Consider the following 26,800-nt stretch of genomic DNA (forward strand, 5'->3'; position numbering starts at 1 on the left):
TGGGATTTAGTTTGTTTGGCACTTACCACCTGCCAGATCATAACACAGTGACTTGGAGGAGGAAGGGTAAGAGTTGGATAGAACATATATCATTGCAGGATGAAACACAGGCTGGGAACCCAGAAATTCCCACGGGCGGGACAGCAAGGGAGACTTTGGATGCAGCAGTCAATTTTAGGCTGCCTCCAGAAGTCCCATCCAATCAAGTATGATAGGTTTATAAGTTTTAAGGACCAACAGTAGACAATGAAAAATCAGCAGTTCCACTGACAAAAATGGAAACTATAGGCTTCCTGAACAACTAAGTAATTCAAAAAGATACAGAGCTAAAACATATTCCTTATGTTTGAAGAAGCAAACATGGGAAAATCTAAGCCAATCAGAATTGACTTGCCAACCTCTTTCTCCTGTGGTCTAAATTGATATGCTCATTTGAAAGTTGGCATTCTTGCTTTTGGCCTGATGAGTACAAGATGAAAAGCTTCAGCAACACATCCCTCTTTTCAGCAATGTTAAAAATAAACTGCATTTCATAAAGGGGGCATGATGGCTGCTACAGATGGTGGCAGTACCACAGAAAGTTCATCTGTCCTCAGAAACGGTGAGCATTGACACAAGTGGGAGACAATGGCCCCCAAGGTTTCTGAACTTTGCACAGGGCGCCTTGGTGGAGGGGGTAAATGTTTTGATGTCTTTTGATGTCATTGCCGAGGGTTAGTGAGGTTTTACTAATACCATGGTTTCTAGTCAAACCAAACCTTGGTGAGGTTTGAGATAGTTTAACTTCAAACCTTTCATTAAGAACTATTTACCAAGATCTTAGGGTAAGTGTAAGGAATTGGTTAAATCCTGGTCTGTTTCGTGATTCTCGTTTAATGCCTGTCCTGCTGGCTGGTTTTAAAATCACAGACTTTTGGTTCTGAACTGAAGTGCACCCACCCCCACTGCAAGGTGCTATGTGGACTGATCCTGCAGATCCCTTAGATTTACATGCTCTGTGGCATAGCCCATGATATAATTCTGATGAAAGCAGCCAATCAGCTCATTTGAAATCCGTGTGTGGGACTGATTCTTGTTTCGGATTTGTAGAGCTTTTCAGAAACTTCTGGAACAGGAGAAGCAACCCCCATTTTGTCACTTCTGTGAAAGATTCATGCCTGAAGTAGCTTCAAGGCTCTCTTTCTCAGCTTTCTCTCTACCAGATGATTTAATAGGCTCCCAACCAGACCTGTGGAAGGTACTACTATTTAAAAGGATGCAGGCAGCAGCTAGACCTGTGAAGGGAATTGCTAGTTTGAAAGGCTGCGAACAGGTTCTCCCATCAGGGGCGAAATTCTCCGACCCCCCCGCAGGGTCGGAGAATTGCCCGAGACCGGCGAAAGTCCCACCCCCACCGTGGCCGGAATTCTCCGCCCCCCGGGAATTGGCGGGGGTGGGAATCACACACCCCCGATCGGCATGCCCTCCGTCCCGATCGGCGAGCCCCCTGTGGCGATTCTCCGGCCTGCGATGGGCCGAAGTCCCGCCGCTGAGAGGCCTCTCCCGCCGCCGTGGTTTGAACCACCTCTGGTGGCGGCAGGATCGATGGCACGAGCAGGCCCCCAGGGTCCTGGGGGAGCGCAGGGTGATCGGACCCCGGGGGATGCCCCCACGGTAGCGAGGCCCGCAATCGGTGCCCACCGATCGGTGGGCGGGCCAGTGCCATGGTGGCACTCTTTTTCTTCCGCCGCCGCCACGGCCTCCACCATGGCGGAGGCGGAAGAGAATCCCCCAGCGCGCATGTGCCGGTGGTGACGTCAGCGGCAGCTGACGCACCGGTGCATGCGCAAACCGGCGAAGGCCTTTCGGCCAGCTCCGGCGGCGGGCATCAAAGCCTGTTGTGCTGGTTTTGGCGCCAGTCGGCGTGGTGCCAACCACTCCGGCGCGGGCCTAGCCCCTCGATGTGAGGGCTTGGCCCCTAAAGGTGCGGAGAATTCCGCACCTTTGGGGAGGCCCGACGCCGGAGTGGTTGGCGCCACTCCGCTACCCCGGGACCCCCCGCCCCGCTGGGCAGGGGATAATCCCGCCCCAGGTCTCTAACAATTTAATCCTCTGTCTAAATGGGGGTTAGTCATCGTCTCGATCACAATGCAGTTACCAGCAGCTGTTAGCTGTTTTCTTTTACCACAAGAAAGTATGTGTGTTGAAGTCAGTTTTATTCAATATAAAATATAATTATTCACATTTGATATAGCCAAACAAAAGAGATATTTCTGGTGGTAGACATCAAAAAGTTGAAATAAAAGAATACATAACCAAGGGACAGAGACTGCCTGTCCCAAATAAGGACTGTAGCATGAAGGGTATGGCTGAGTGAGTAGACACTTTTGCTCAATATCTTTGTGCCCCTTTCTTGGCAGAAGAATTAATGACCTTCACAGAAAGTGAGAATACATGTACGAGTCTGCCATCTGTGAGACTGCAGTTTATCTGGGATTCCGGCTAAGGTTGTGTCCTGGACCCCCAAAGTACAAAGTGATTCCTTACCAGGGAATATGAAGGGAAAGTGAGAGAGATGTTTCTGTAGATAGCACCCTTTACCAAATCTCCCACTTTCTCCCCAATAGCTTGGGTACCTGCCTAAAAAATTTAAACAAATTAATTACCCATCCCATGTCTCTGAATACCTATCAGGGGTCAATGGCAGTGATGACAAGCAGGCAAGACTGATCAGTTATCCTGACCTGTGGGGTTCATGGAATTTTGGGCTCCTGTTGCTATCTCTGACCTTCCAAGCATTTAAAGTGGCACCAGTGCCCTCCTTTTGTTGTAGCATGACAGGTTCAGAAGGCTTTTTCTTACGTTCGCCCAAACAGATTAAAAATCAACCAAGACCCTAGAAAGTATGTAAACAATCCATATAAATCTATTTGCATTCAAACGCAACAGTTCTTCCAGTTAACAAAATTATACAACCTCATCCTGGAAGCACAATTCAGCATCAAGAGTGCTCAGACCCTTGGTCTGGGTTAGTTGAAGGGATTTATCCTTTGACATCTCCCTTGAATTCTGCTTGTGACCCTTCTGAAAATCATTGCAGTTTGTCCTGATATAAACCTTTGCTTTCTGAGTCTGTGGCCAGTAGACTGGGTTGGTTATTTTATTCGAAAGAGAAAATGCTGGAAAATCTCAACAAGTCTGGCAGTATCTGTAGGGAGTGATAGGAGCTAACTTTTCGAGTCCGATGACTCTTTGTCAAAGCTAACAGACAGAGAAAGTGGGAAATATTTATTCTGTGGAGTGAGAATGAAAGATGAGTCATAGCCACAGAAACCCAGGGAAACCAGGTGGTAGTGGCAACCAAGGGGAAAGAGTGTTTTTCACGGCGAACGGCGATTCTCCGACCCGGATGGGCCGAGCGGCCTGCCGTTCGCGGCCGTTTCACGACGGCGGCAAACACACCTGGTTGCTGCCGTCGTGAAACGGGAATGAGAAGCCCGTTTGGGGCTTGTAGGTGGCCTAGGAAGGAAAGAGCACCACGACTGTGGTCAGGAGGGGACAGGCCCACGATCGGTGCCCACCGATCGTCGGGCCGGCATCCAAATCGGACGCACTATTTCCCCTCCGCCGCCCCGCAAGATCAAGCGTCTTGCGGGGCGGCTGAGGGGAAAGACGGCCACCGCGCATGCGTGGGTTCGTGCCATCAGCGTCATGACGTCAGCCACGCATGCGCGGGTTGGAACTGGCCAACCTGTGCATGCGCGGCTGACGTCATTAGGCGCGCCGGCCATGTCATTCTCGGCGCAACGCCCCCGCAGCCGAGATTTACGGAGCGCTGCTCCTAGCCCCGCCGGGAGGGAAGAATAGGCGGCGAAGAGCGGCCTCCGAGGCCGTCGTGAAACTCGGCCGAGTTCACGATGGCTCTCCCGATTTTTCCCGGGAGTGGAGAATTCCGCCCATGACTCAAGAATTATGATGAAAGCAACATGGAGATTTAAGGACTTTATGATTACAGGAACAAATGCACATGATGGGATATTCAGCTGCTCAAGCCTGCTCTAGCATTCAATTTGATTATGGCTGGATATATCATTACTTCATCTACCTCCTTTGCTTCCAGAACTCTCATTGGCCTTGCCGAACTAAATCCATTGATCTCAGTTTTGATCTGGGGGGGGGGTTCCAGATTTCCTCTAACCTCAACAACACTGAAATTCTGAGTAGGCTTGAAGATTAAAAATGAGAAAATACGGATTCTCCGTCCGTTCACAGCAGCAAGATTCTCCGATCCCGCTGCAGTGAATGGGAGATTTGGCTGGGTGTCAAATTCTAGCAGCTATGGGGGGGGGGGCACACTCGTAATGGAAAATCCCGGACAGAATCTGTCCCATGATATTCAGAAAACCTGTGTTAAAATGTGTGCAATATTAATGAATGTCCCGTTAAGGAGGTGCCACTTGGCCAAAAACAAGCCTTGTACAAAAAAGGGAACCAAAAGCCCAACAACCCAGCAAATGTGATATTAAAACAATGCTATATTCTTCATATAACCTACCTTGAATTGTGTCCATCATTTTAATCAGTACCATTCAGGCCAAGTGCCATGAGGCAGGTCCCTAGCATGAAATATTTGTGTTATGATGTAGTACTATAAAAACTGAGGTAAATTTTAAAAGTTCTTCGATGGGATGTGGGTAAGGCTTGTTCTCCAACGTTATCATAGAAGTTACAGTGCAGAAGGAGGCTATTCGGCCCATCGAGTCTGCACCGGCTCTTAGAAAGAGCACCCTACTTAAGCCCACAACTCCACCTATCGCCGTAACCCAGTAACCCCACCTAACCTTTTTTGGACACTGAGGGCAATTTATCATGGCCAATCTACCTAACCTGCACATCTTTGGACTGTGGGAGGAAACCGGAGCACCCGGAGGAAACCCACACAGATACGGGAGAACACCCAGAGTACGCACAGACAGTGACCCAAACCGGGAATTGAACCCGGGACCTTGGAGCTGGGAAGCAATTGTGCTAACCACTATGCTACCGTGCTGCCCATTAATTGTCCTTAAATTTGGCTGAGACATTAAAAAGAGCAGTTATGAATCAACCACATTTGGATCCATCTCTTAGAATGTCTTAGTGCCTCACAATCATGTTAATTAATCAAAAGAAAGTAATGTCATTGAAAATTATGAGACGAATAATCCAATTTTTGTGGTACACTCCAGGCATAATATAAGTGCCAGAAACTGGATAGCATGATTGTCTATTGAGGCTGGATCGACCCACAATCCATCCCCCCCCCCCCCCCCCCCCCCCCCACATCCCTTCCTCACCCAAAAAAGAAAAATCACTGTAACAGGGACCCCCCCACCCCCGTTAATGAGCCCACCCAATGATTTTTAGGGTCACTTTTTCAGCTGCAGATAGCGACACTTTATTCCGCAGAATGAAGATGATTGGGTAATTGCCCCAATAATCAAGCCTGGTGACCATACTGCTGTAACTGATTGGGATATTGCTTTTATTCATATTATTTGTATTATGTAATTGTGTTTTAATTTGTAGTTTATTTTTAATGTTCCTTCTGATAGGAGTCCCAAAATTGAATTATAGTTCTGAAAAATGGAAAGTGGTGACATGGACAGGAGATACAGGCACAGATGCCAATGTTTCCATCTGGGTTTATGGTTCCAAAGGTCTGGCAGGACCAATGAGGCTTCAGAAAAGCAACAATACAAATCCCTTTCTCTCCAATCAAACTGATGAATTTCAGGTAACCTGGATAACTCTTTTCAGTTTCTTGCCCAAATATCTCATTACTTGTAGTTGCTTAAAGTAGTTACTAATTCCCTTGAAGTGATGCTCAAAATGCATTTAAAACCTTCTAATGATAAACATGTTAGATAAGGAATTCCTGCAGTGCCATGCCCTTTATCAGCTAAAACTTGTCAAGTAATCTTTTTTAGATCAATGTGAAAGATGTTGGCAAGATCTACAAGATTCGCATGGCACATGATGACACAGGTATTCAACCACACTGGAAATTGGAAAAGGTACATTACGCACATCAAAGATAGGATCTGGCAGTTAGTGTAATGGCTTTTGCAATTCTCTTGTTTATTACACGATCTCTGCGTCAGTTTTCAGATAAAGATAAAGAATTTGCTAGCCAGTGATCATCGAGAAGGTATTGGTGACTTGCAAGCGCAGCCGATCGGCTGGTCAGATAAAAGGCCCTATGGCTCCTGTTTTGTTACCTGCAGAGATGGTAATCTTTGCTGCTCAACTCAGTTACAGTAGACGCTCTGGAAAAGGCTCAAAGTCATCCAGAAGTTTGATAGAAGGTTTATTGAGCAACATAACTTAAATAACTGCGTGAGCTCTTACTTAAAGAACTGCACTAGTAAAAAGGTTACAACTTTTCTATGCTCTGCAACTAGGCCTGACCACACTAGCAGCCCTGAGCTAAATCTCTGTTTCTGTTCTCCTCACAGTCACATCAGCAAAGAGAGGGAGAGGGCTGTCTGCGTCCCACTTTTATACACGGCATTGCTGCCCCCTGGTGGTCTTTCCATTACCCATCAGCCCCTTCTGTACATACCCATGTAAGGATCACTACATCCCCTTTTTCACTTTTGTTTTCATAGTTGCAGAGCTGCAACTAAAAACAAAAATCAAACACAGTTAGTTTTATGCACAAATACAGAACAGAGCAATGATTGTATCAATCCATGTTCACAACTTCAGACGGTTTGGTGCACATCTGATTCAGGTAGACCTCCTGAGTGGGCATGGAGACCCAGAGGTTTTATATGTTCATTCGGACACCCACTGCTGGAGTCCCAGGATGTCACATGATAGAGTCCTGCAGATCTAACATCGGAAATACAGGTTGATGAGGTGGAACCTTCAGCATGTCTCGCCGATTGCATTGAAACAATATTCCATCATCAGACTTCACAACGTAAGATCGTGTGGACACTTGGCAGAGGACTATTGCCATGTTCGACCAATCCCCAGCCGGGTGTCGCAACCTGGCCCTGTCGTTGATCGCTAACGGATGCAGCACTTTTGCCTGCCGGTCATAGTGCTGCTTTTGTCCCTGACGTTAGTGACGCATCTTGTCCAGGACTGGCGAGTGATCTGGATTGGCGAAGTGTAACGCCAGTAGCGTTGTCTGCACCTCTCGATTGAAGAGCATTTGAGCCGGTGACAACCCAGAGCTCAAAGGCAACGAGCGGTATGACAATTGGGCCAAGTGTATGTCGGACTTCGAGTCAGCGGCCTTGCTGATCAGTTGCTTAATAATGTGGACACCTTTCTCCACCCTGCCACACAATTGAGGAAAGTGTGGACTCAACGTCACATGCTTGAAGTTGTACTGTTTTGCGAATTCCAACCACTCTCAGCTGGCAAAGCAAGGACCATTGTCAGACATGACCGTCTGTGGGATGCCATGCCTCGAGAAGGCTTTGATAACCGATGCTGATGTGAGTTTCATTACTTCCGCAGAGTTGGAGTAATAATTGATGAGAAGGACATATTGTCGACCCATGGAATGAAACAAGTCAATACCAACTTTGTCCCAGGGTAGCATAGCCATCTCATGCTGCTTTAGTTGCTCCTTGCATTGTGCCGGTCAATGTTTTTGACACGTGCCACATGTGAGCACCATGTTTGTTATGTCTTTGTTTATCCCAGGCCAATACACGGATTGCCGTGCTCTCCTTTTGCACTTTTCGGCACCAAGGTGCCCCTCGTGAATCCTGCGGAATTCTGTCATTCCGCGGTATGATGCCATCCACCACGGACAGTTCAGTTTGGACGTTTTGGAACTGTGGGCACCGCCCTCTTGGTCAGCCATGCTGAAGGTCGTGCATGACTTCAAGCAGGGTCGCATCTTCCCGTGTCGCCTGACGAATTTGCTGCAGCCTCTCGTCCGTTGCCAGGAGTGTCTCCCTGCACCATTGTGCATGAGCTTCCACATCATTAATGGAAGCCGGAGGTGGATTGTCAGGGTCAATGGCTCGGGATAAGATGTCAGCTATTATTAGATCCTTCCCAGGTGTGTAGACCAGTGTGAAGTCGTACCTCCGCAACTTTATCATCATGCGTTGTAGGCGTGGCGTCATGTCATTGAGACCTTTGTTGATGATGTGGTCTATGATCAGTCTCCACGAGAAATGTGGGAAGTCCATACACATAGTGGTGGAATTTTGTCACATCCGTAATCAATCCTTGGCACTCCTTCTCGATCTGTGCACACCTGCACTCGGTGGTGGTCATCGCTCGAGAAGCGTAAGCCACTGGGACCCAGTCCAATTAGTCATTCTGTTGAAGTAGCACCGCACCAATTCCATGTTGACTGGCATTGGTGGAGATCATAGAATTTACAGAATTTACAGTGCAGAAGGAGGCAATTCGACCCATCGAGTCTGCACTGGCTCCTAGAAAGAGCACCCTACCCAAGGTCCGCACCTCCCCCCTATCCCCATAACCCAGCAACTGCACCCAACACTAAGGGCAATTTTGGACACAAAGGGCAATTTAGCATGGCCAATCCACCTAACCTTCACATCTTTGGACTGTGTGAGGAAACGGAGCACCCGGAGGAAACCCACGCACACATGGGGAGAATGTGCAGACTCCGCACAGTGACCCAAGCCGGGAATCGAATCTGGGACCCTGGAGCTGTGAAGCAATTGTGCTAACCACAATGCTACCATGCTGCCGATCTTTGTGGGTTTTGCTGAGTCAAAGAATGCCAGCTTTGGAGCTGCCATCAATTGGTGCTTCAAATCCTCCCATTCACCTTGGTGACGTGGGGTCCAATTAAATCCGTGTCCTTCCTTATCACTTGCCGTAATGCCGTTGTCCGTGCTGCTAGGTTCAATATGAACTTGCCTAGGAAGTTGATGAATCCCAGGAACCTGAGCACCCCTTTCTTGTCACGTGGCCGCTGCATGCTCTGGATTTCTGCGAGCTTCTCAGTGTCCGGCTTCACCCCGTGCTCTGATATCGTGTCACCCAGGAAGGTCAGAGATGAACTTGCAAAGATGCACTTGGCATGGTTGAGTTTCAGCCAAAATTGGTGGATTCTTTGGAAGACTTGTTTCAACCGAGCAATGTGGTCTTCCTCTGTTGTTGACCATATTATGATGTCATCAACATATACACGACGCCTTCAATTCCCTCCGTCATCTGCTCCATAATTCTGTGAAATATTTCGGATGCAGATATAATCCTGAAAGGCACTCGATTATAACAATAACGTCCAAACGGCATGTTGAAGGTACACAGCAGTCGGCTGGAATCACCGAGCTGCATTTGCCAGAAGCCTTGTGAGGCATCAGGTTTGGTGAATATACGAGCTTTCGCCATTATCGTTATCTCCTCTCGCTTGGGAATAGGGTAATGTTCCCTGCGAATGTTTTTGTTCAAATCCTTGGGATCTAAACAGATTCTAAGTTCACCCGATGGCTTCTTGACACACACCAACAAGCTGACCCAGTCAGTCGGCTGTGTGACTTGTGAGATGATGCCTTGAGATTGGAGGTGTTGGAGTTCTGCTTTTAGCTCGTCCCGCAACGGAGCTGGTACCCTCCTTGGTGCGTGACTGACCGGTGTTGCATCGTCTTTGAGTAGGATTTTGTACTTGTAGGGTAACATACCCGTGCCAGAAAAGACATTGGGATATTCACTAAGAAGCCGCTGTATGTCATCGGCCAGTCGTGATGACCGTGTTCATGAAAATCCTTTGTATCAGCCGCAAATCCTTGCAGGCTTGAGCACCTAACAGTGACGTTCTTTTGTCGTCCACAATATCAAAACGTAGTCCTTTTGTGACTTTCTAATGAACTACTTGTAGGTGGCTTTATCCCCTCGAGGTGATCTGGTTCCCATTGTAGTCTGTTAACTTGCATGCAGCAGGTATCATCTCGTGTGTCCCTGGGATGGATGCGAGATCTTTACTTGTCATCAAGTTTGCGGATGCTCCCGTGTCAAGTTTGAACGTAATTGGGGAGTTGTTCACTTGCACCGTGGCACACCATTCGCTTGTGGATTCAACAATATGCACATATCGAGGCTGTGTGGTCAGCTCATGCCGTTCCTCTGTGGTGTTTATGATTCCAACGCCGTAAGTGTTCTCCCAGGAGTGGAAATCTTTGTGGACAGAAAACTTTTCTTCGGGTGTCTGAGTGTTCATTGCATCTACTGTGCGAACCTTGAAGTTTCCTTGCCTTTGCATTGGAGAGTAATATTTGGCTGTGGACTGACACTGGGAGGCAAAATGATTAATCTTAAGCATTTTAGACACCTTTTCCCTTGTGTAGGACATTTCCCTTTTAAATGGGCGGTGCCACAGCGGTAGCACGTCATGACGTCCATGAGTCACGCGCCGGCAGTGATCGCGCATGCTCAACTCGCTCATCGGGCTGGGGCCAGTATTTTGCATACTGCGCATGCGCAGCTTCTTGCGCATGCTGCTGCACATGCGCATACTGGGTCCTTCCGGGATCGCGTCTGTGCTGACTGCGCGCATGCGCAGACATGCCGTTATGGGCACCAGTCGGCGGAAAAGAAGGCCTATGAGGAGAGGCCACCATTCTTACATCTTCTTCCTCGTGGAGTACTTTCTCCATGTTTTTTTTAAGAAGCTCCAGGTACTGCTGTTTTTTCTGCTCTTGCTGTAAGCATTTTGCTATTGTGGTTTTTAAAGTTAAATCATTTTGCTGCATTAATGATTCCCTTAAATTTTCGTATGAAAGACCATAGATTAATTGCTCCCTGATGATGGAGTCTGTTACATCAGCATAGTTCCAACCCTGTGCTAGCAAGCGGAGATCTGTGACAAAATTAGAGATAGTCCCCCCATTTTTTTGGAATCTGTTATGCAGGTTAAATCGTTCCATGATTTCATTTGACTGTGATTTACAGTGCTCATCAAATTTTGCTATTAACACTTGATATTTAGTTTTATCTTCAGTATCACCAGACGTAAACGAGTTATAAATGTCTACAGCTTGCTGGCCTGCAGTTGAGTGTAATATTCCAACCTTTCGCTCGTCGGTGGCTGCATTTAGGTGCGTAGCTGCCATGTATATCTGAAGCTACAGTTTATACATTTTCCAGTCACTATTTAAATTACTGGTAGTTTTCAGCAACTCTGGAAGTGGCATGTGATCCATCGCTTCAGTCAGTTGTTTGGAATCAAAATGCTGCAAAGTCTTCCACAGATGAGCGGCCGGCCTGTTGCTTTTTCTGGTTGCTTTGGTTCTTTCTGGTTTCTAAGCTAATCTATCTAGTGCTGTTCAATTAAAGCCACTCCTGTACCATGTTTCGTTACCTGCAGAGATGGTAATCTTTGCTGCTCAACTCAGTTACAGTAGACGCTCTGGAAGAAGGCTCAAAGTCATCCAGAAGTTTGATAGAAGGTTTATTGAGCAACACAACTTAAATAACTGCATGAGCTCTTACTTAAAGAACTGCACTAGTAAAAAGGTTACAACTTTTCTATGCTCTGCAACTAGGCCTGACCACACTAGCAGCCCTAAGCTAAATTTCTGTTCCTGTTCTCCTCACAGTCACATCAGCAAAGAGAGGGGGAGGGCTGTCTGCGTCCCACATTTATACATGTCATTGCTGCCCCTGGTGGTCTTTCCATTACCCATCAGCCCCTACATACCCATGTAAGGATCACTACAGCTCCCTTGCTTCACAGCACCAGGGACCCGGATTCGATTCCCAAATTGGGTCACTGTTTGTGCGGAGTCTGCATGTTCTCCTATGTCTGCATGGGTTTCTTACGGGTGCTCTGGTTTCCTCCCACAAGTCCTGAAAGACGTGCTTGTTATGTGAATTGGATACTCTGAATTCTCCCTCAGTGTATCGGATCAGGCCCCGCAGTGTGGCGACTAGGGGATTTTCACAGTAACTTCATTGCAGTGTTAATGTAAGCCTACTTGTGACACTAATAAAGACTATTATTATGATACTGTGGGATAAACATTGTAAGCTGGAATCACCTGCTGTGTCACATGCTGTAGAATATGGTTGCTAATCTAGCTTTTGCAGCACAGAACAGACAGTGCAGAAGAAGACCATTCGGCCCATCGAGTCTGCACCGACCCACTTTAAGCCCTCACTTCCACCCTACCCCCGCAACCCAATAACCCCTCCTAACCTTTTTTGGACACTAAGGCAATTTAGCATGTCCAATCCACCTAACCTGCACATCTTTGGACTGTGGGAGGAAACCGGAGCACCAGGAGGAAACCCACGCAGACCCGGGGAGAACATGCATTCTCCGCACAGACAATGACCCAGCAGGGAATCGAACCTGGGCTCCTGGTGCTGTGAAGCCACAGTGCTAATCACTGTGCTACCATGCTGCCCCTCTAAAAACCCTCAAGCTTCTTGACTGAAGGGTAGCCTTGTGAGACAAACCCTCAGGAAAGGATTTAGAAAATGCCCCAGTCAGATCCTGCTGGATAAGTAGAGCTGAGATAGCTTGGCTCTCCTTTGATGCAATGTATTCTTACTTTCCTTAGCCTCCTGCTGTGCGTCTTCCGGCATGAATGCTACGTAAAGTGGCTTGTGGAGCACTCAGATCCTAGTTCAGAAAGTAGTTCTGTTGAAAGAGAATGTTTTCCATAGGTAATGCAGAATGTGGACGAAAATTTTCTGGGTACGAAAATATAACTATTTTTTTCAACACACGCAGTGAGTGCTAAGCAAAGTTTCTATAAACAATGAGAGTGAGCAGTTCTGCTTTGGCCTTCCCTCTTGTCTTGTCTAAATCTTTTCATTGAGATTACTGCATTATATCAAATGTCTCAATTTTTCCACTTCTATTACTCACTCCAGTCTATCTGAAATTGTCATCAAATCTGCCGTTGTTTTATGCTGAATGGGCCTGTATGTTGATGAGGCTAAAGGACAACTCTGTAACAACTCTTCACTTCTCCCACTGTAGATATCAAATATCAATCCATTACTTTCCAGAATGTGCCCAATTTTATCTCATCCTTGTGATGATATGATCTGCATACTCGTCTGCCATTGGGCCAGAACGTCGGCTTACCATTGGCCCTGGTCGGTCATGTGCCTCTCGACCGATTGGCCGAGAGGCTGAGTTAACCACGCCTCTATCAACGAGGTATAAATGCTCAGAAGCCTGACGATCGTTCCTTTCCACTGTAGACGGTCGCCAGGCTGTGTTCTAGTTAATTAAAGCCTGACATTGGTAAATCACTCGCCTCGCGTGCAATTGATGGTGCATCAATCCTCCATCTCAGTTTCTCCAACCACGTAGCTTTTCGCACGCCAAACAGGCACTTCTATCTGGATACACAAAACAGGATTGGGTCAATAACCAAATAGTTTTGGCCCGCTGTTGCCCTACTGAACTAATTCCACTTTCATTGATATTTTTCTTTCTCCTTGTCTAGTTTTCGCCATTCTACATACCAAAATTTTTTGAATCTCTCAGCCAATTTCGAATTCATCAGCTCGTATTGTCTTCTTTTCACAAGGACATGGTAATGAATGTACAGAAATTGGTAAGGTGCCCCCACTCATGATTACATGAAATACAGTGTGATTTCAGATCGCTAACCCAATATCATCACATTGGTTTCTGATAACACAGAAGCCGGACAGGCATCAAAATTGGCAACCTGCCTGCAGTCGTGTTATTAAGATGACATAGCTTGGGTTTATTTATTCAAAAAGAAGGCATTAGTCATTCATAAGGGATTTGGTAAACACGTTCTGGGTTCATTTATTAAGACAGGCAAATGAGAAACCCACACAGACACGAGGAGAATGTGCAGACTCCGCACAGACAGTGACCCATGCTGGGAATCGAACCTGTGATCCTGGAGCTGTGAAGCAACTGTGCTAACCACTGCGCTACCATGCTAGGACCTTTTCCGAGATGCAAATGGACTGTACAGTGGTTGAGCAGCTGGTTTGGATCTGATTTGTCCTTGGTTACCCCTCACCTTTCTGCCTTGTGTGCATAATATCCTCATAGAACCTTGGTTCTGAACAAATCCTTGTCACCTCGGCTGGTTGCCATGTATCTTCTTCCTTGAGATCCTGGATGTGATTTTGTTGACCCAATTGTAGACATAACAATTCTGTAGACTGTCTCTCTTGCAAGTTTTCTGAATGATCATGTGTGAGCGATGAATTTGTTGAAGAATATCAGGTCGCAATGATACCAGTATAATGACATGCCTGCCTTTAAAAATGACTCCCTGGGAAATTACTATCTAGCTCCTCTTGATCCGGCTAAAATTGTCACATGTGTATGTGGACATGCTGAATTGAATAAGGCCTGCCCTTCGATGATAGTTTTCCACAGTTTCCATGGTGTGTAATCTTTCACTTTTTCTTCTTCGAACTGCTGACATTTGCACTGCACAAATTGTACCAGAACAATTTGGAGAACATCATCATGTTTGATGTCAATGAAGTCAACTTGTAGATCTAAGTATATATCTGCTATTTGTACTGGGTTAGACAATTTGCTGAGTGCATCCAGTGTGATCATCAAATTACCTGACTTGTACAGAATCTCACAGTCGTAACCTTGAATTTGTATGAAGTGATGTTGTAATTTTGGCAGTGCATACGTCAATAGCTTTCACCAAATCATCTCCTGAGACTTGTGGTTGGTCTCCACTACAAATCTTTTGTAAAGTAAATAGATATAAAAATGCATGATTCTAAACACTAAAGCTTGTTTCCTGCTTGATGCCAGAGTTGTTGGATTGCGTTACAGAGATTTTGAAATCAATGCAATTGGTTTGCCTTTTTGTAATATGCATGATCCCTGACCCTTCTGTGAGGCACCTATTTCCAGGTTAGTTGTCTCCCAAGGATCATAACATTGCAATGTCGATGCTTCTGAGAATGACTGTATCAGTGCTTTGAAGAGGTCTTTACAGGAGGGTGCCATGTGCTCTTTACAATCTTACCACACCGGGAATTCCTCCAAACTCACTTCGCCCAATGGTGCGACACCATTGATTTGCTGTCTATGCTCTATCATTTTCTTCTCCAGAGGAGTGAAGATTGCCAAGTTGGCTTGACCACCTCTCATTCTGGCCCTCTCTCAGGCATTACATGCCTTTTTCTCCTGAAAATAAAATGGAATATGTTAATGAATCTGCTGTGGAAAACTCTTGCTGTCAACTGCGTTCCCAACTTGCCTTTTGTTGAAGGCTAACAGTTTTCAAAGATCCTTGCTAAGAAACAGTTTTTCAAAAATATTCTTACATGGAATGTGGGCAGCGCTGGCTCAGCTTGCATTTATTGCGGGTGTGTGAGGCATGCCCCAGCCTCACACACCCGCAGAATCCCCTTTTTCCATGGCAAGTGGCAATTCTCCTTCATGCTACCTTGTGCACTTGCCCAAGACATTAGGCAAGCCAACACCTGACACCTTCACATCCTTCTACATAAGCCCGACTGCGAATTGGTGACACACTCACACTGGCAAATCAAAAGAGGTTATTGAACCTCTTATAGCACTGCAGCCGTTTCTTTTGGATGACCCCACAGTTGCTGACTACCTTTGTGACCTCCACCCAGGTTGCTTTGGAGGGGCTAGGAGGTCTCATAGAATCATACAATATATAAGGCCCTTTGGCCCATCAAGCTTGTACAACAAAAAAAAACTACACTGACCCCAATTCCCAGACTTGGCCCACAGTCTTGAATGTTATGACATTTCAAGTGCTCATCCAAGTATTTATTAAAGATTGTGAGGTTGCCTGCCTCAATTACCCTCCCAGGCAGTGCATTTCTGAGTCCCACCACCCTCTGGGTGAAAAATGTTTCCCTCAAATTCCCTCTAAATCTCTGCCTTTCATCTTAAAATTATGCCACGTGTTATTGACCCTTCAACTAACGAGAACAGCTGCTTTCTTTCCGCCCTGTCCATGCCGTCATAATCCAAATACACCTCAATCAGGTCCTCCCTCAGCCTTCACTGGTCCAAAAAAAACAACCCGAGCTTATCCAGCCTCTCTTCATAGCTAAAATGCTCCATCCCAGGCAACATCCTGGTGAATCTCCTCTGCACCTTCTTGAGAGCAACCTCATCCTTCCTATACTGTAGTGACCAGAACCGAACACAGTACTCCAACTGTGACCTAACCAAAGTCCTGTACAGCTCCAACATTACCTCCCTGCTCTTATAATCTATGCATGACAGATAAAGGCAAGTGTCCCGTATGCCTTCTTAACAATCCTATTAACCTGTCCTGCTACCACCAGGGATCTGTGGTCAAACACTCCAAGATCACTTTGTTCCTCTGAGCTTCCTAGTGTCCTGCCATCATTCATTGAATACTCCCATGTCATGTTACTCTTTCCAAAGTGCATCACCTCACACTTTTCAGGGTTAAATTCCATCTGACTAATCAGTCTATATCCTTATGTAACCTAAGACCTACTTCTTCACTGTCAACCACCCGACCAATCTTCGTGACATCTGTAAACTTACTTATCACCATCGCACATTTTTTTCTCTATTGTTTATATATATCACAAACAATACGGGACGCAAGACTGATTCTTGTGGTACGCCACTGGACACCGGCCTCCAGTCACACAAACAGCCTTCTACCACCACTCTCTGTTTCCTATCGCTGAGCCAATTTTGGATCCAACTTGCCACGCTATCCTGGATTTCATGTGCTTTAACCTCTTTATCAGTCTCCCATGTGGGATCTTGTCAAAAGCTTTGCTGGAATCCATATAAGCTACATCAACTGCTTCTTCTTCCCATCAGCAGGCATGAGGCCCACCTGCCAATCACTCACAATCTGGAGGAGGACACAGAGAGTTAGCATCAAACTGGGATAATACGGGGTTGGGCAACTCCACAGCTCCTTCCCTCATTCTTCCAGCTATATCATGGCTTTGCAGCCTCTGTAGAGAGAGAAACAGCTGTAAAGGATTGTCATAACACACACGGGACTATTGAAGTGGCAATGATTAAACTCCCTGTGAGCCTCGCTGAATATAAGCTCCCACGTTAAAGGGGGCGGGGAACTAAAGGCAGCAGGGTAGCATGGTGGTTAGCATAAATGCTTCACAGCTCCAGGGTCCCAGGTTCGATTCCCGGCTGGGTCACTGTCTGTGTGGAGTCTGCACGTCCTCCCCCTGTGTGCGTGGGTTTCCTCCGGGTGCTCCGGTTTCCTCCCACAGTCCAAAGATGTGCGGGTTAGGTGGATTGGCCATGCTAAATTGCCTGTAGTGTCCTACAAAAAGTAAGGTTAAGGGGGGGTTGTTGGGTTACGGGTATAGGGTGGATACGTGGGTTTGAGTAGGGTGATCATGGCTCGGACAACATTGAGGGCCGAAGGGCCTGTACTGTTCTATGTTCTATGTTCTATGTGTATAGCTAAACTTCTGTGTAAAGTCGTCTAGTTTGGGTACCAACGTGGAGGAGAGACCAGGCTGGGAGCTTTCGTGCCATGTAAATAATAGTTACTGTAATAAAACTTTCTTTTTTTCTACAACTTGGTGTTGATCCCCTCTGCAGTTTACTAAAATTATATAATTGTAATTTTCTTCTGAACATGTTATTCAGATGGGGAATTGGACAAATATGTTCAGATGTTCTTTCCTCACTGGCAAAGATCCACTCCTGGCACAATAGTGACCAACAGTTAAAAACAAGCTCTTACCTGCTGTTGCTCCAATAGTTCAATGGATTTAACAGTCTATTTGGTCCATACTTCTGTCTCCAGATGAATACATCTGCTGTAGCTGCCACCAATCCGTTCCAAGGTGCCTTTGAACATGTAACCATGACTGTCTTTTGGTTCATTCCTACTCCTCTCTCCACAGACATCCAGCTCTAGAGCCCTGATTGTGTTTGTTAGTCACTTATCCCTCACCTAGTTGGCTGGCCCACTGGTGGGGGGGGGGGGGGGGGGGGGGGGGGGGGGGCACTAATTGGCCATGGGATACTTTCTTTGGTGTATTTAAAAACCAAAGGATGGAGTTAACGCACTGATCCTTCTGGATTGCTGTGCCAATTTCCCAAGATAAATCATTCTCTCCATGACATCGTACTTTATTGTTATATCACCTGTACGTCTCTCATCCCCTCGCACCTTCCCATCCAGAAACATGAAATGCAAAACACCTCACTTTCTTACACATGGCTATCTTGAGTCACACATCTTCTGTGTGAGATAATAACCTTTTCTTAATTGTTGTATCATATTCACTGCTCACAGTCGTCTCCTGGCTTTATCAGAGCAGTGATGATGCTGGTTTCACAATTTCCAAGGCCGGAATTTTGCATCCCTGCACCGCCACAGGACAGAGGGCCATTGTAATCTCCATTCATATCAGCAAAACCGGAAGATCCTGCCAATGTAAAAGACTGGAAAATTCCAGCCCAAGACTTTAAACAGACATCTGACTGGGTACAATAATGGCAAAGGCCACCAAATGTTTTAGCACAGGGCTAAAGAGCTGGCTTTTAAAGCAGACCAAGGCAGACCAGCAGCACGGTTCAATTCCCGTACCAGCCTCCCCAAACAGGCACCGGAATGTGGCGACTAGGGGCTTTTCACAGTAACTTCATTTGAAGCCTACTTGTGACAAGCGATTTTCATTTCATTTCATTTCAGAAAACAGCAATATACTGACTGACGTCACAGAGCTGGATGAACTGAATTTTGCACTTGGAACTTGACGACTTAGAAGACTTATGCATTTGTGGTTTGAGAAGCTGGCAAACTAAACAAAAACGACATTGGAAATTTTTGAATGTTTGTGTAGATGATGGGGTGGGAGAGGGAACTGACTCTCAACATTGCGAGCCTGATTTAGCCCAACTCTTTACAATCTAAAGGGCATCATGACAGAATGTGATTACCATTGAAGTGCAAGCTCAACCCTTAGAAAGTACTGTATATTTACAACTTTTGACATTTCTAATTTCAGGCTAGCTTTTCCTGTGAAAGCATAGATATAATTGGCAGATTAAGTTGCAAATTTCTATTACATACACTTGTGAATGAAGGTGCTCTCACAATGAATGAAAATCCCATAAACTCAGGCATGCATTTCTAGTATACCACGTGAGACTGATTGTTACATTGTAAGATTTTAATTTATTTTGTATTTTTAAAGACATATTTCAGAAACTACTTAAAAAACAAAATATGTCAAGATATTTTGTTGTCATTGTGTGGACCCAATGGAGGAGTTTGTACATTTTGAGCTTGCTGTACTGACATTTGAATGTGTTCTCGAAGGATTTTGTAGTAACTAGAATAGGTCAGGTCAGCGACGCCAGCAACTCCAACAGTTGTGGAATCCCAGCAATGGAATGGCTACAATCCCTTCCATCTACCATTCATTGTTTCAGTCAGCCAGTTCTCTGTTGCACTTTGACAGGGTCTTCCAGACTCGAAATGTTAGCTCTGTTCTCTCTCTACGATGCTGTCAGATCTGCTGAAATTGTCCACCATTTTCTTTTTTTGTTTCACATTCCAGCATCTGCAGTAATTTGCTTTGATTTTACTCTACTGAAAGCTTTTCTGATGAGGGATAAATCCTGACCATTTCTTTGCACAGTGCATCATGGTGGTATATATTTCAAAATAATTCCCCCAATGGAACACAACATGTGTCAACATGAACAACTTCATATTGTGTTGCACTCGTGCCTAATGCTCGTAAATGTCTGAGGAAGAGGGACATCTTTAATTTTAAATAGGCAGCCTGAAATACGGACAGTTTACCTTGACTCGGTTTCAGTCTGTTTTGTACTGATGCATGAACAGACATGTTTGCACATGTCTATGGGAAGCTGCTTAAAGTGCAATCTGCCTATCTAGGTATTGATGGCCACCCCTCTCCATTTCAATTGAAGGGACTCAAGTCTCGAAGCAGGCACATGACTGGGTACAATAATGGCAAAGGCCACCAAATGTGCCATTGAAAGCAGACAACGGCAATATAATGACTGAAATCACAAACCTTGATGAACTGAATTCTACACTTGGAACTTGATGGCAAGGTGATGCTCATTGAAAGTTGCCACCTGTTGAAATCCAAACTGTGGCCTCAGAGCAGGGTGAGGACAACATTGCCATTGGCTCTGGTGTCCATGGACATGACCTTTTATGCATCGGGTTGCAGTCAAGCAGGAGCGGGCAATATTTGCAAGATCTTCCAGATAGCTGTGCAATGTTGTGTGAGGGAGGTCATTGAGGCTCTGTGCACAAAACAAACTGAATACTTTTCATTTCAGCTCTTCCAGAGAAAATGCAGTTCAGCTGAGATTACCTGTTTCCCATGGGCTGGTCACTGTTGACGTGTCACTTTGTGGGTACCTCATGATGTACATTCTCTCAACATCTAGTTGCGGTGTGATTATGTTCCACACATCATGCAGATCAGTGCCTGATATGCTTGCAGCAATCATGGTGCTTTCATTCTTCAGTAGCCCACATACCACCACCATGACAAACGAGAGGATCACTGCCGCTGAATATGAACTAGCTTCTGGCCACCTGGCTCACTACTCCAGTGCACAACCGCACCCCCCCTCCACCCACCCCATGCACACACACAAACACACAACTGTACAGCATGCTTTTAATGAAAACCATGCTGCCAAATAAGGTGTGATCAAGCAGACCAATGGCATGCTGAAACAATACTTCTGCTGCCTGGGACTGCTGTCAGCGAGACTTGCAGTACTCGCCAGATTGCACATTACTATTTGCTGTAGTCTGCTGCGCAAAGTTGTCACGATGGGGTACAGCACTTTCCACCAACTATAGGTTAAGCAATTGAAGAGGACGAAAACAGACAAGCATAAGAACATAGAAATTAGGAGGAAAAGTAGGCTATCCGATTCCTTGGGGCTGTTCCACTATTCAAAAAGATCATGGCTGATCTAATTGTGGCCTGACCTCCACATTCCACCTGCCCCCGCTAATCTTTCAGTCTCGTTAGTCAAGAATCTCCTCTGCCTTAAAAATATTCAATGACCCTGCCTCAACTGGTTTCCAGTGAACAGTGTTCTAAGGATTCATGACCCTCTGAGTGAGAAACATTCTTCTCCTCTCCATATTAAATGGGAGGTCCCTTATATTTAAACTATGTCCCCCTGATCTAGTCTCTCTCACAAGGGGAAACATCCTTTCAGCATCCGCCCTGTCAAGCCCCTGAGGATCTGTTTCAATAAGACCACCTCTCATTTTTCTAAACTGCAATAGTTAGAGGCTCCGCCTGCCCAACCTCCCCTCATAACATAACTCCCCATCCCAGGTATTAGTCGAGTGACTTTTCACTGAACTGCTTCTAATACATTTATATCTTTAAATAAAAAGATGAAAACTATACACAGTACTTTAGATGATGTATTGTCAACACCCTGTACAATTATAGCAAAACCTCCCTGCTTTTATATTCAATTCCTGATTCATGTACAGGGGCACCCAGATCCCTCTGTACTTTAGAGATCTATAATCTTGCTCCATGGAAATAACATGCTGCTTTTCTATTCTTCCTGCCAAAGTGGACAAGTTCACAATTTCCCACATTACACACCATCTGCTAAATTTTTGCTCACTCACGTAAGCAAACTACTTCCTTTTGCAAACACCTCGGGTGGGACTCTCCATTTCAGAAACAAAGGTTGGGATTCTCATATCCCCCCGCTGGGACAGATAATCCCCGGGGGACTGCGTGAATTCCGCCGCTCTGAAGCCGGCTGCCGTATTGTCTGGGACAGGTTTTCGGGCAGGGGCGGGGTTTACGCCACGCCGGTCAGGGACCGTTGGCAGCGGTCACCCCGGCAATTCTCCAGGCCCCGATGGGCCGAGCAGCCATCAGTTCCTGCCCAGTCCTGCCGGCGTGAAATTGACATGTTCCCACATGGTGGGATCTGGCTGGTAGGCCATCTAGTAGAATCCCCGGGGGTGCGCGGGGGATCCGGCCCCCGGGCTGGGGGGGGGGGGGGGTTACAGTGGCCTGGTCCGCGATCGGGGCCCACCAATCTACGGGCGGGCCTGTACCATGGGGGCACTCTTTCCTTCCATGCCGGCCTCTGTAGGCCTCCGCCATGGCCGGTGCGGAGAAGAACCCCCCCTGCGCATGCGCAGGAACAAGCCGGCCAGTCTGCGCATGTGCGGAACCACGCAGTCGGTTCAGCGCATGCGGCAACTCGCACCAGCCCTTCGCCGCCGGTTGGCATGGCACCAACCCTTCCGGCGCCGGCCTAGCCCCTGGAAGTGCGGAGGATTCCGCAACTTCCGGTTGGCCTGACGCCGGAGTGGTTCACGCCGTTCTTGGCTTCGGCGTCGGACCATCTCGCCAATTGTGGGAGAATCCCGCCCAAAGTGTTGACGCCGGGACTGAATCAGTGGGCTTCCACAACAACTAAATTGGCAGTGGTTCTGGAGCAATTCATGATTCGTTAATGTGCTAGCACCAGCGCTACATGAACTCGAGCAGTTCGAATGAAAAACGGTGTCCAATTCGCCGGCGTCGGGATTGCCACTTGAGAGGCTGACAAACTGCAGCAACATATTAGCACTCCCCACACACACTAATCGCAGCCAACAAGATGGCAGCATGGAGAGCGGCACCCCAGTCTGCCAGCGCAGGTCTTTTGGCCATGGAGGAGAGGCAGGCCATCCTTTTCCCTGGGGTAGGAAAGAGGCTGCCACCTGCAGCCATACGCTGGGCCTGGGCTCAAGTGATAGAGGCCGTGGGCACTGTGGGGCCCACTGCCATGACTGGGCAGTAGTCCCGGAAGAAGCTGCCTGGCCTCCTCACGTCTGCCAGGGTGATGAACGAACATCATGCCCCTGGCACCAACCCCTGTCCCACACATCCATAACCCCCCTCCCCCTCAACCAGACTGAACCCCACCCGTTCACAGTGTGCGGGCTTCGCATCCTGCACCACATGCCACCAGCCATACCGCTCACCTTGGCCAGGTGCCCTGGCCACAAAGGCCATCAGCTGCCCCCCTTGCTGCACATATCGGACTGCCTTACACTGTGCACTTTCTGTGTCCCGTCGCGGAACAGCGGTCAATGCACCTGATCAGTGGGCCCAGAGAAAGGACAGTCATCAAAGCGGAGGTCAGCGTCGGGCAACCAAGTGAACCCCTCTGAGTTGCGATGTCCCTGTGATATGCGTGACACCACCTCTTCACGAGTCCACCTACCCCTCACCATGCCCACGCCACCCCCAAACCACACCACCCCCTCACCACCCACCACCCCTCCCCTTCACCAGCTCAACTCACAACCCCCTCACCACCCATGCACCACCCAAACACCAACCCATCCCCCCCACACCAAACCCTCACCACCCCACCTCTCCTACACCCCCCCCCCACACCAGAACCCAGGATCCAAACAGGCACCCCCAAACGGCAGCCCAAGACCCCGTGGAGCACCACTCTGGGGACGACACTGACTTTCTGTCACAGCGTCACCAGCATCTTCCACCATCCCAGAGACACTCACCTCGATTGGGCATGTCAGTGAAGAGGCTCCTGGGGCACTATCTTGTGTACCACACACATATAGCTGAACATCTGGTGGAGGTAGGTACCTCTGAGGGGCGGCTCGTCAGAGAGTAACCCTACCCCAGGGACTAGCTGCCGTCCAGATAGGTCTCGATTTTCTGGAAAGGGGGTTCTATTGATAATGGAGATGCAGACACAGAGGAGTTTCAGCAACCATCGAACACCTGCAGGTGCAATTGAAGGAATCCAACTGCCGGCAGGAGGCGGTGCCGACGATCCACGCCACCCAGGCCGACACCGAACAGGTGGCATCCACAGTGGATGCCTAGGGGGCGGAAGTATCAATTATAGGTCAGGATGTCGAAGGCCTGGGGCACTCTGTAGGCAATGGCCGAGGCACAGGACATGGTTGCGATGTCACAGGCAACTATATACCACAACCACTTGGAAATTTCAGCGGCGCTCCAGAGCTTGGCACAGTCACAGTGGGTTATAGCTGCAGGCGTCAACGGCATTGCCAGGGCACTGGCTGACCTGAGCCAATCCCAGAGGGAGGTGGCGCAGTCACGTACTCCATGGCTGCGAGCATGGAGACCCTGGTCATGGTGAGAGGACTTCAGGACTGTCAATGCCAGGTGGTGAGGGAGCCCCAGGAGTTCGCTCCCCTTCCCAAGGTGTATCCTGGGGGCCACTGGACAGAGAAAGGAGGTGATGGGGCCCGTGCCAGTGACTGCCGCAGGGGAGGTTCTGGAACACTATGGCACCTCAGACACACCCTCCTGTCCCTAGCGCATCTGGTGGGCATCAGGCAGAGCAGGGTGGCATCATGCTACCTGGGTCACCCGAGCGACTGCCACGCCCATCCAGGCTCAGTCACTCCAGAGGATGGCTGCCAGAGAGGACCCAGATCACAGGGCGGGAATCACAGCAGGCCAACGGCACTCCTGATGTATCACCTGGAGATCCACCTAGATGTAGCATTAGGGTCCGTAAGACCAGAAAGGTAGACACCAGTTAAGTTGGCACAAGTGCAGGACACACATTAGGGGCTGGGGCACAAACCGTTACAGAGATGTTCAAAATAAACACCTGTGTACAGGAGTTCCAAACTGCCTTCTTTCAGGTAGGTGCTCTTTCAGATAGGCTGGGCAGGCTGCAGGGGGGCTTTGGGAGAGCGTGGGGGAAGGCTGGAAATTGGAGATGGGCATGGGCCGGGGCCTCGAGGTTGGACATTGCACATCGCCCGGGGTGCCCTGCCCCTCCCCTTCAACCCCAACTGCACCCTGTCCCCACTTCGGCCAACTCAATGGTTCTGTAGGACCATGTGAATATCAGTAAATACAATGGCCGGGATTCACCGATATCTCGCCCAAATGTTGACGCCGGCATCAAAACCGGCGTGAGCGACGCCGGCGTCAACGGGCCTCCAGGTCCAGTAATTCTCCTCTTCTTTGGGGCTAGAACGGCTGCGGAGTGCTGTGCACTGCTCAGGCGCCGGAAGCCAGCCCTACATGGCTGGCGCGAGTCCGCGCATGTGCACCATGGCCAACGTGGGTCCGTGCATGCGCGTGGATGCCATCACCATGTCGGTCGACGGGCAACATGGCAGAGCCCTACAGAGGCCCGGCGCAGGTGAACACAGTTCCCCCCCCCCCCCCCCCCCCCCGAAATGAGCGCCCTGCGCCTGGCCACAATGGAGGCCCCCCTGGGGTCGGATCCCTGCGCCCTCCCCCCCCCTCCAATCAGGACGGCCCCCAAAGTCAGAATGCTGAGGTCCCGCCAGGTGGGACCATATGTAAACCACGCCGGTGGGACTCGGCGGAATTCAACGGGCACTTGGCCTGTCGAGCGCGGAGAATCCCCACGGGGGCCGCTTTCAATGACCCCCGACCGGCGCCGCGGCGACTGCGCAGGCACGATTGGCGCTGGAGCGGCGTGACGTGATTCTCGTGCCCACACAGTGATTCTCTGATCCGGCGCGGGCTCGGAGAATCCTGGCCAATATCTTTAATTACTATCTCTATTCCCAATTAAACAACAAGAAAGGAAAAATATTCAGTTCTTAAACCACCCTCCATCCCAATGGCCCAGAGTTATACTTGCTTTCCAGAAAGACTAGGCTCCTGTTAGAACCCCTGCAGACTCTGGCTGGATGTCTTTCAAAAATCTGTCGCAACTGGTTTGTTTCAGCTTCCTCCTCATCCTCAGACAAGTCTGTACTACTTTAAATACAATTAATCTTTTCTTAACTATCCTACTGTGAGAGCAAAATATCTCACTTGTGGCTTAAAGGGTATCCAAATCCAAATTCAACTCTAAAGCTTTCTCAAAATGTCCGAATACCTTAGCTGCACCCAGCAATGGCATCATTTCCCCAAGCTAAAAACACATTAACTCTCCAGGGCCTCCCCTTGTCAAACAACAGTGCCTCAGCTAAGGCTTTTCACTGGTCAATTTCACCTCTGGCTCCTAAAAGCTTCCTGGTCTTGCAAAACAAGATTCTTTGAAAACATTGCCGTCTGCCGTCAAACACACCCTAACCCAGGGTTTTAATCCTTAAATTGACAAATGTTTATAATCCAATATATTTCAAATCCTGCATTTGCCTTGGAAGGAATAGATGAAATTTAATCACTCATCACAACCCTGCGCACGTTTTTGCAGGCTACAGAATGTTGCCTCTCGTGCCAGGTAACTCAAGAGTATCTTATTCTATCTCATTTCCCATCATTCGTTTTACAGGTTCTCACCTTTCACAAATGTTGCATTGAACTCATTGGCCTGAATTCTCAGGCTGTTGGGATTCTCTGTTCTTGCTGGCAGCGCACTCGTCCATGTGTTTCCTGGTGGGGTGGGGTGGCTTCAATTGGAAATACCATTGACAAACGGCAGGAAGAGAAAATCATGGCACCAGCAAATTGAGTGCTGCTGAGCAACACACGGCTGGGGGACCAAAGAATCCCAGCCATAGTCTCTAAATCAACTCAAAACTTGCAAATTCCCCTTGTGTATGGCCAATAATTGGCTTTGTATTTCTTTCACTCATTATTTTTGTTTTGGATTTCTTCAGATATTGGCTGTGTAGCAAATATGGAGGGTGGATAAAAATTCTTTTGCAAAGAAAATGTTAACTGTTTGCCAATTCCTAAGACCAGTTTTCATATAAATAGCATGTTTCATGAATCACCACCAACGTGAATTTTCATCCAACTAATCCCATGTCCTTTTCCATGTTAAATAAGGTGTAAGAATTATTTCACTGCCAGGCTTTCAGTACTTAAA

At 47.7% G+C, this 26,800-nt stretch overlaps 1 protein-coding gene across 1 annotated transcript in view; it reads left to right on the plus strand.

Annotated features, from left to right (window-relative positions):
• The window catches only part of LOC119972132, a 660,627-nt gene that overhangs the window by 213,653 nt on the left and 420,174 nt on the right, over window positions 1-26,800 (plus strand). The window contains exons 20-21 of the mRNA XM_038808465.1: window positions 5,574-5,755; window positions 5,949-6,035. Of these exons, the coding sequence (XP_038664393.1) occupies window positions 5,574-5,755; window positions 5,949-6,035 (269 nt within the window). The remainder of the gene's footprint in view (window positions 1-5,573; window positions 5,756-5,948; window positions 6,036-26,800) is intronic.

The sequence above is a fragment of the Scyliorhinus canicula genome, chromosome 10 (assembly GCF_902713615.1).
Source record: "Scyliorhinus canicula chromosome 10, sScyCan1.1, whole genome shotgun sequence".
NCBI lineage: Eukaryota > Metazoa > Chordata > Chondrichthyes > Carcharhiniformes > Scyliorhinidae > Scyliorhinus > Scyliorhinus canicula.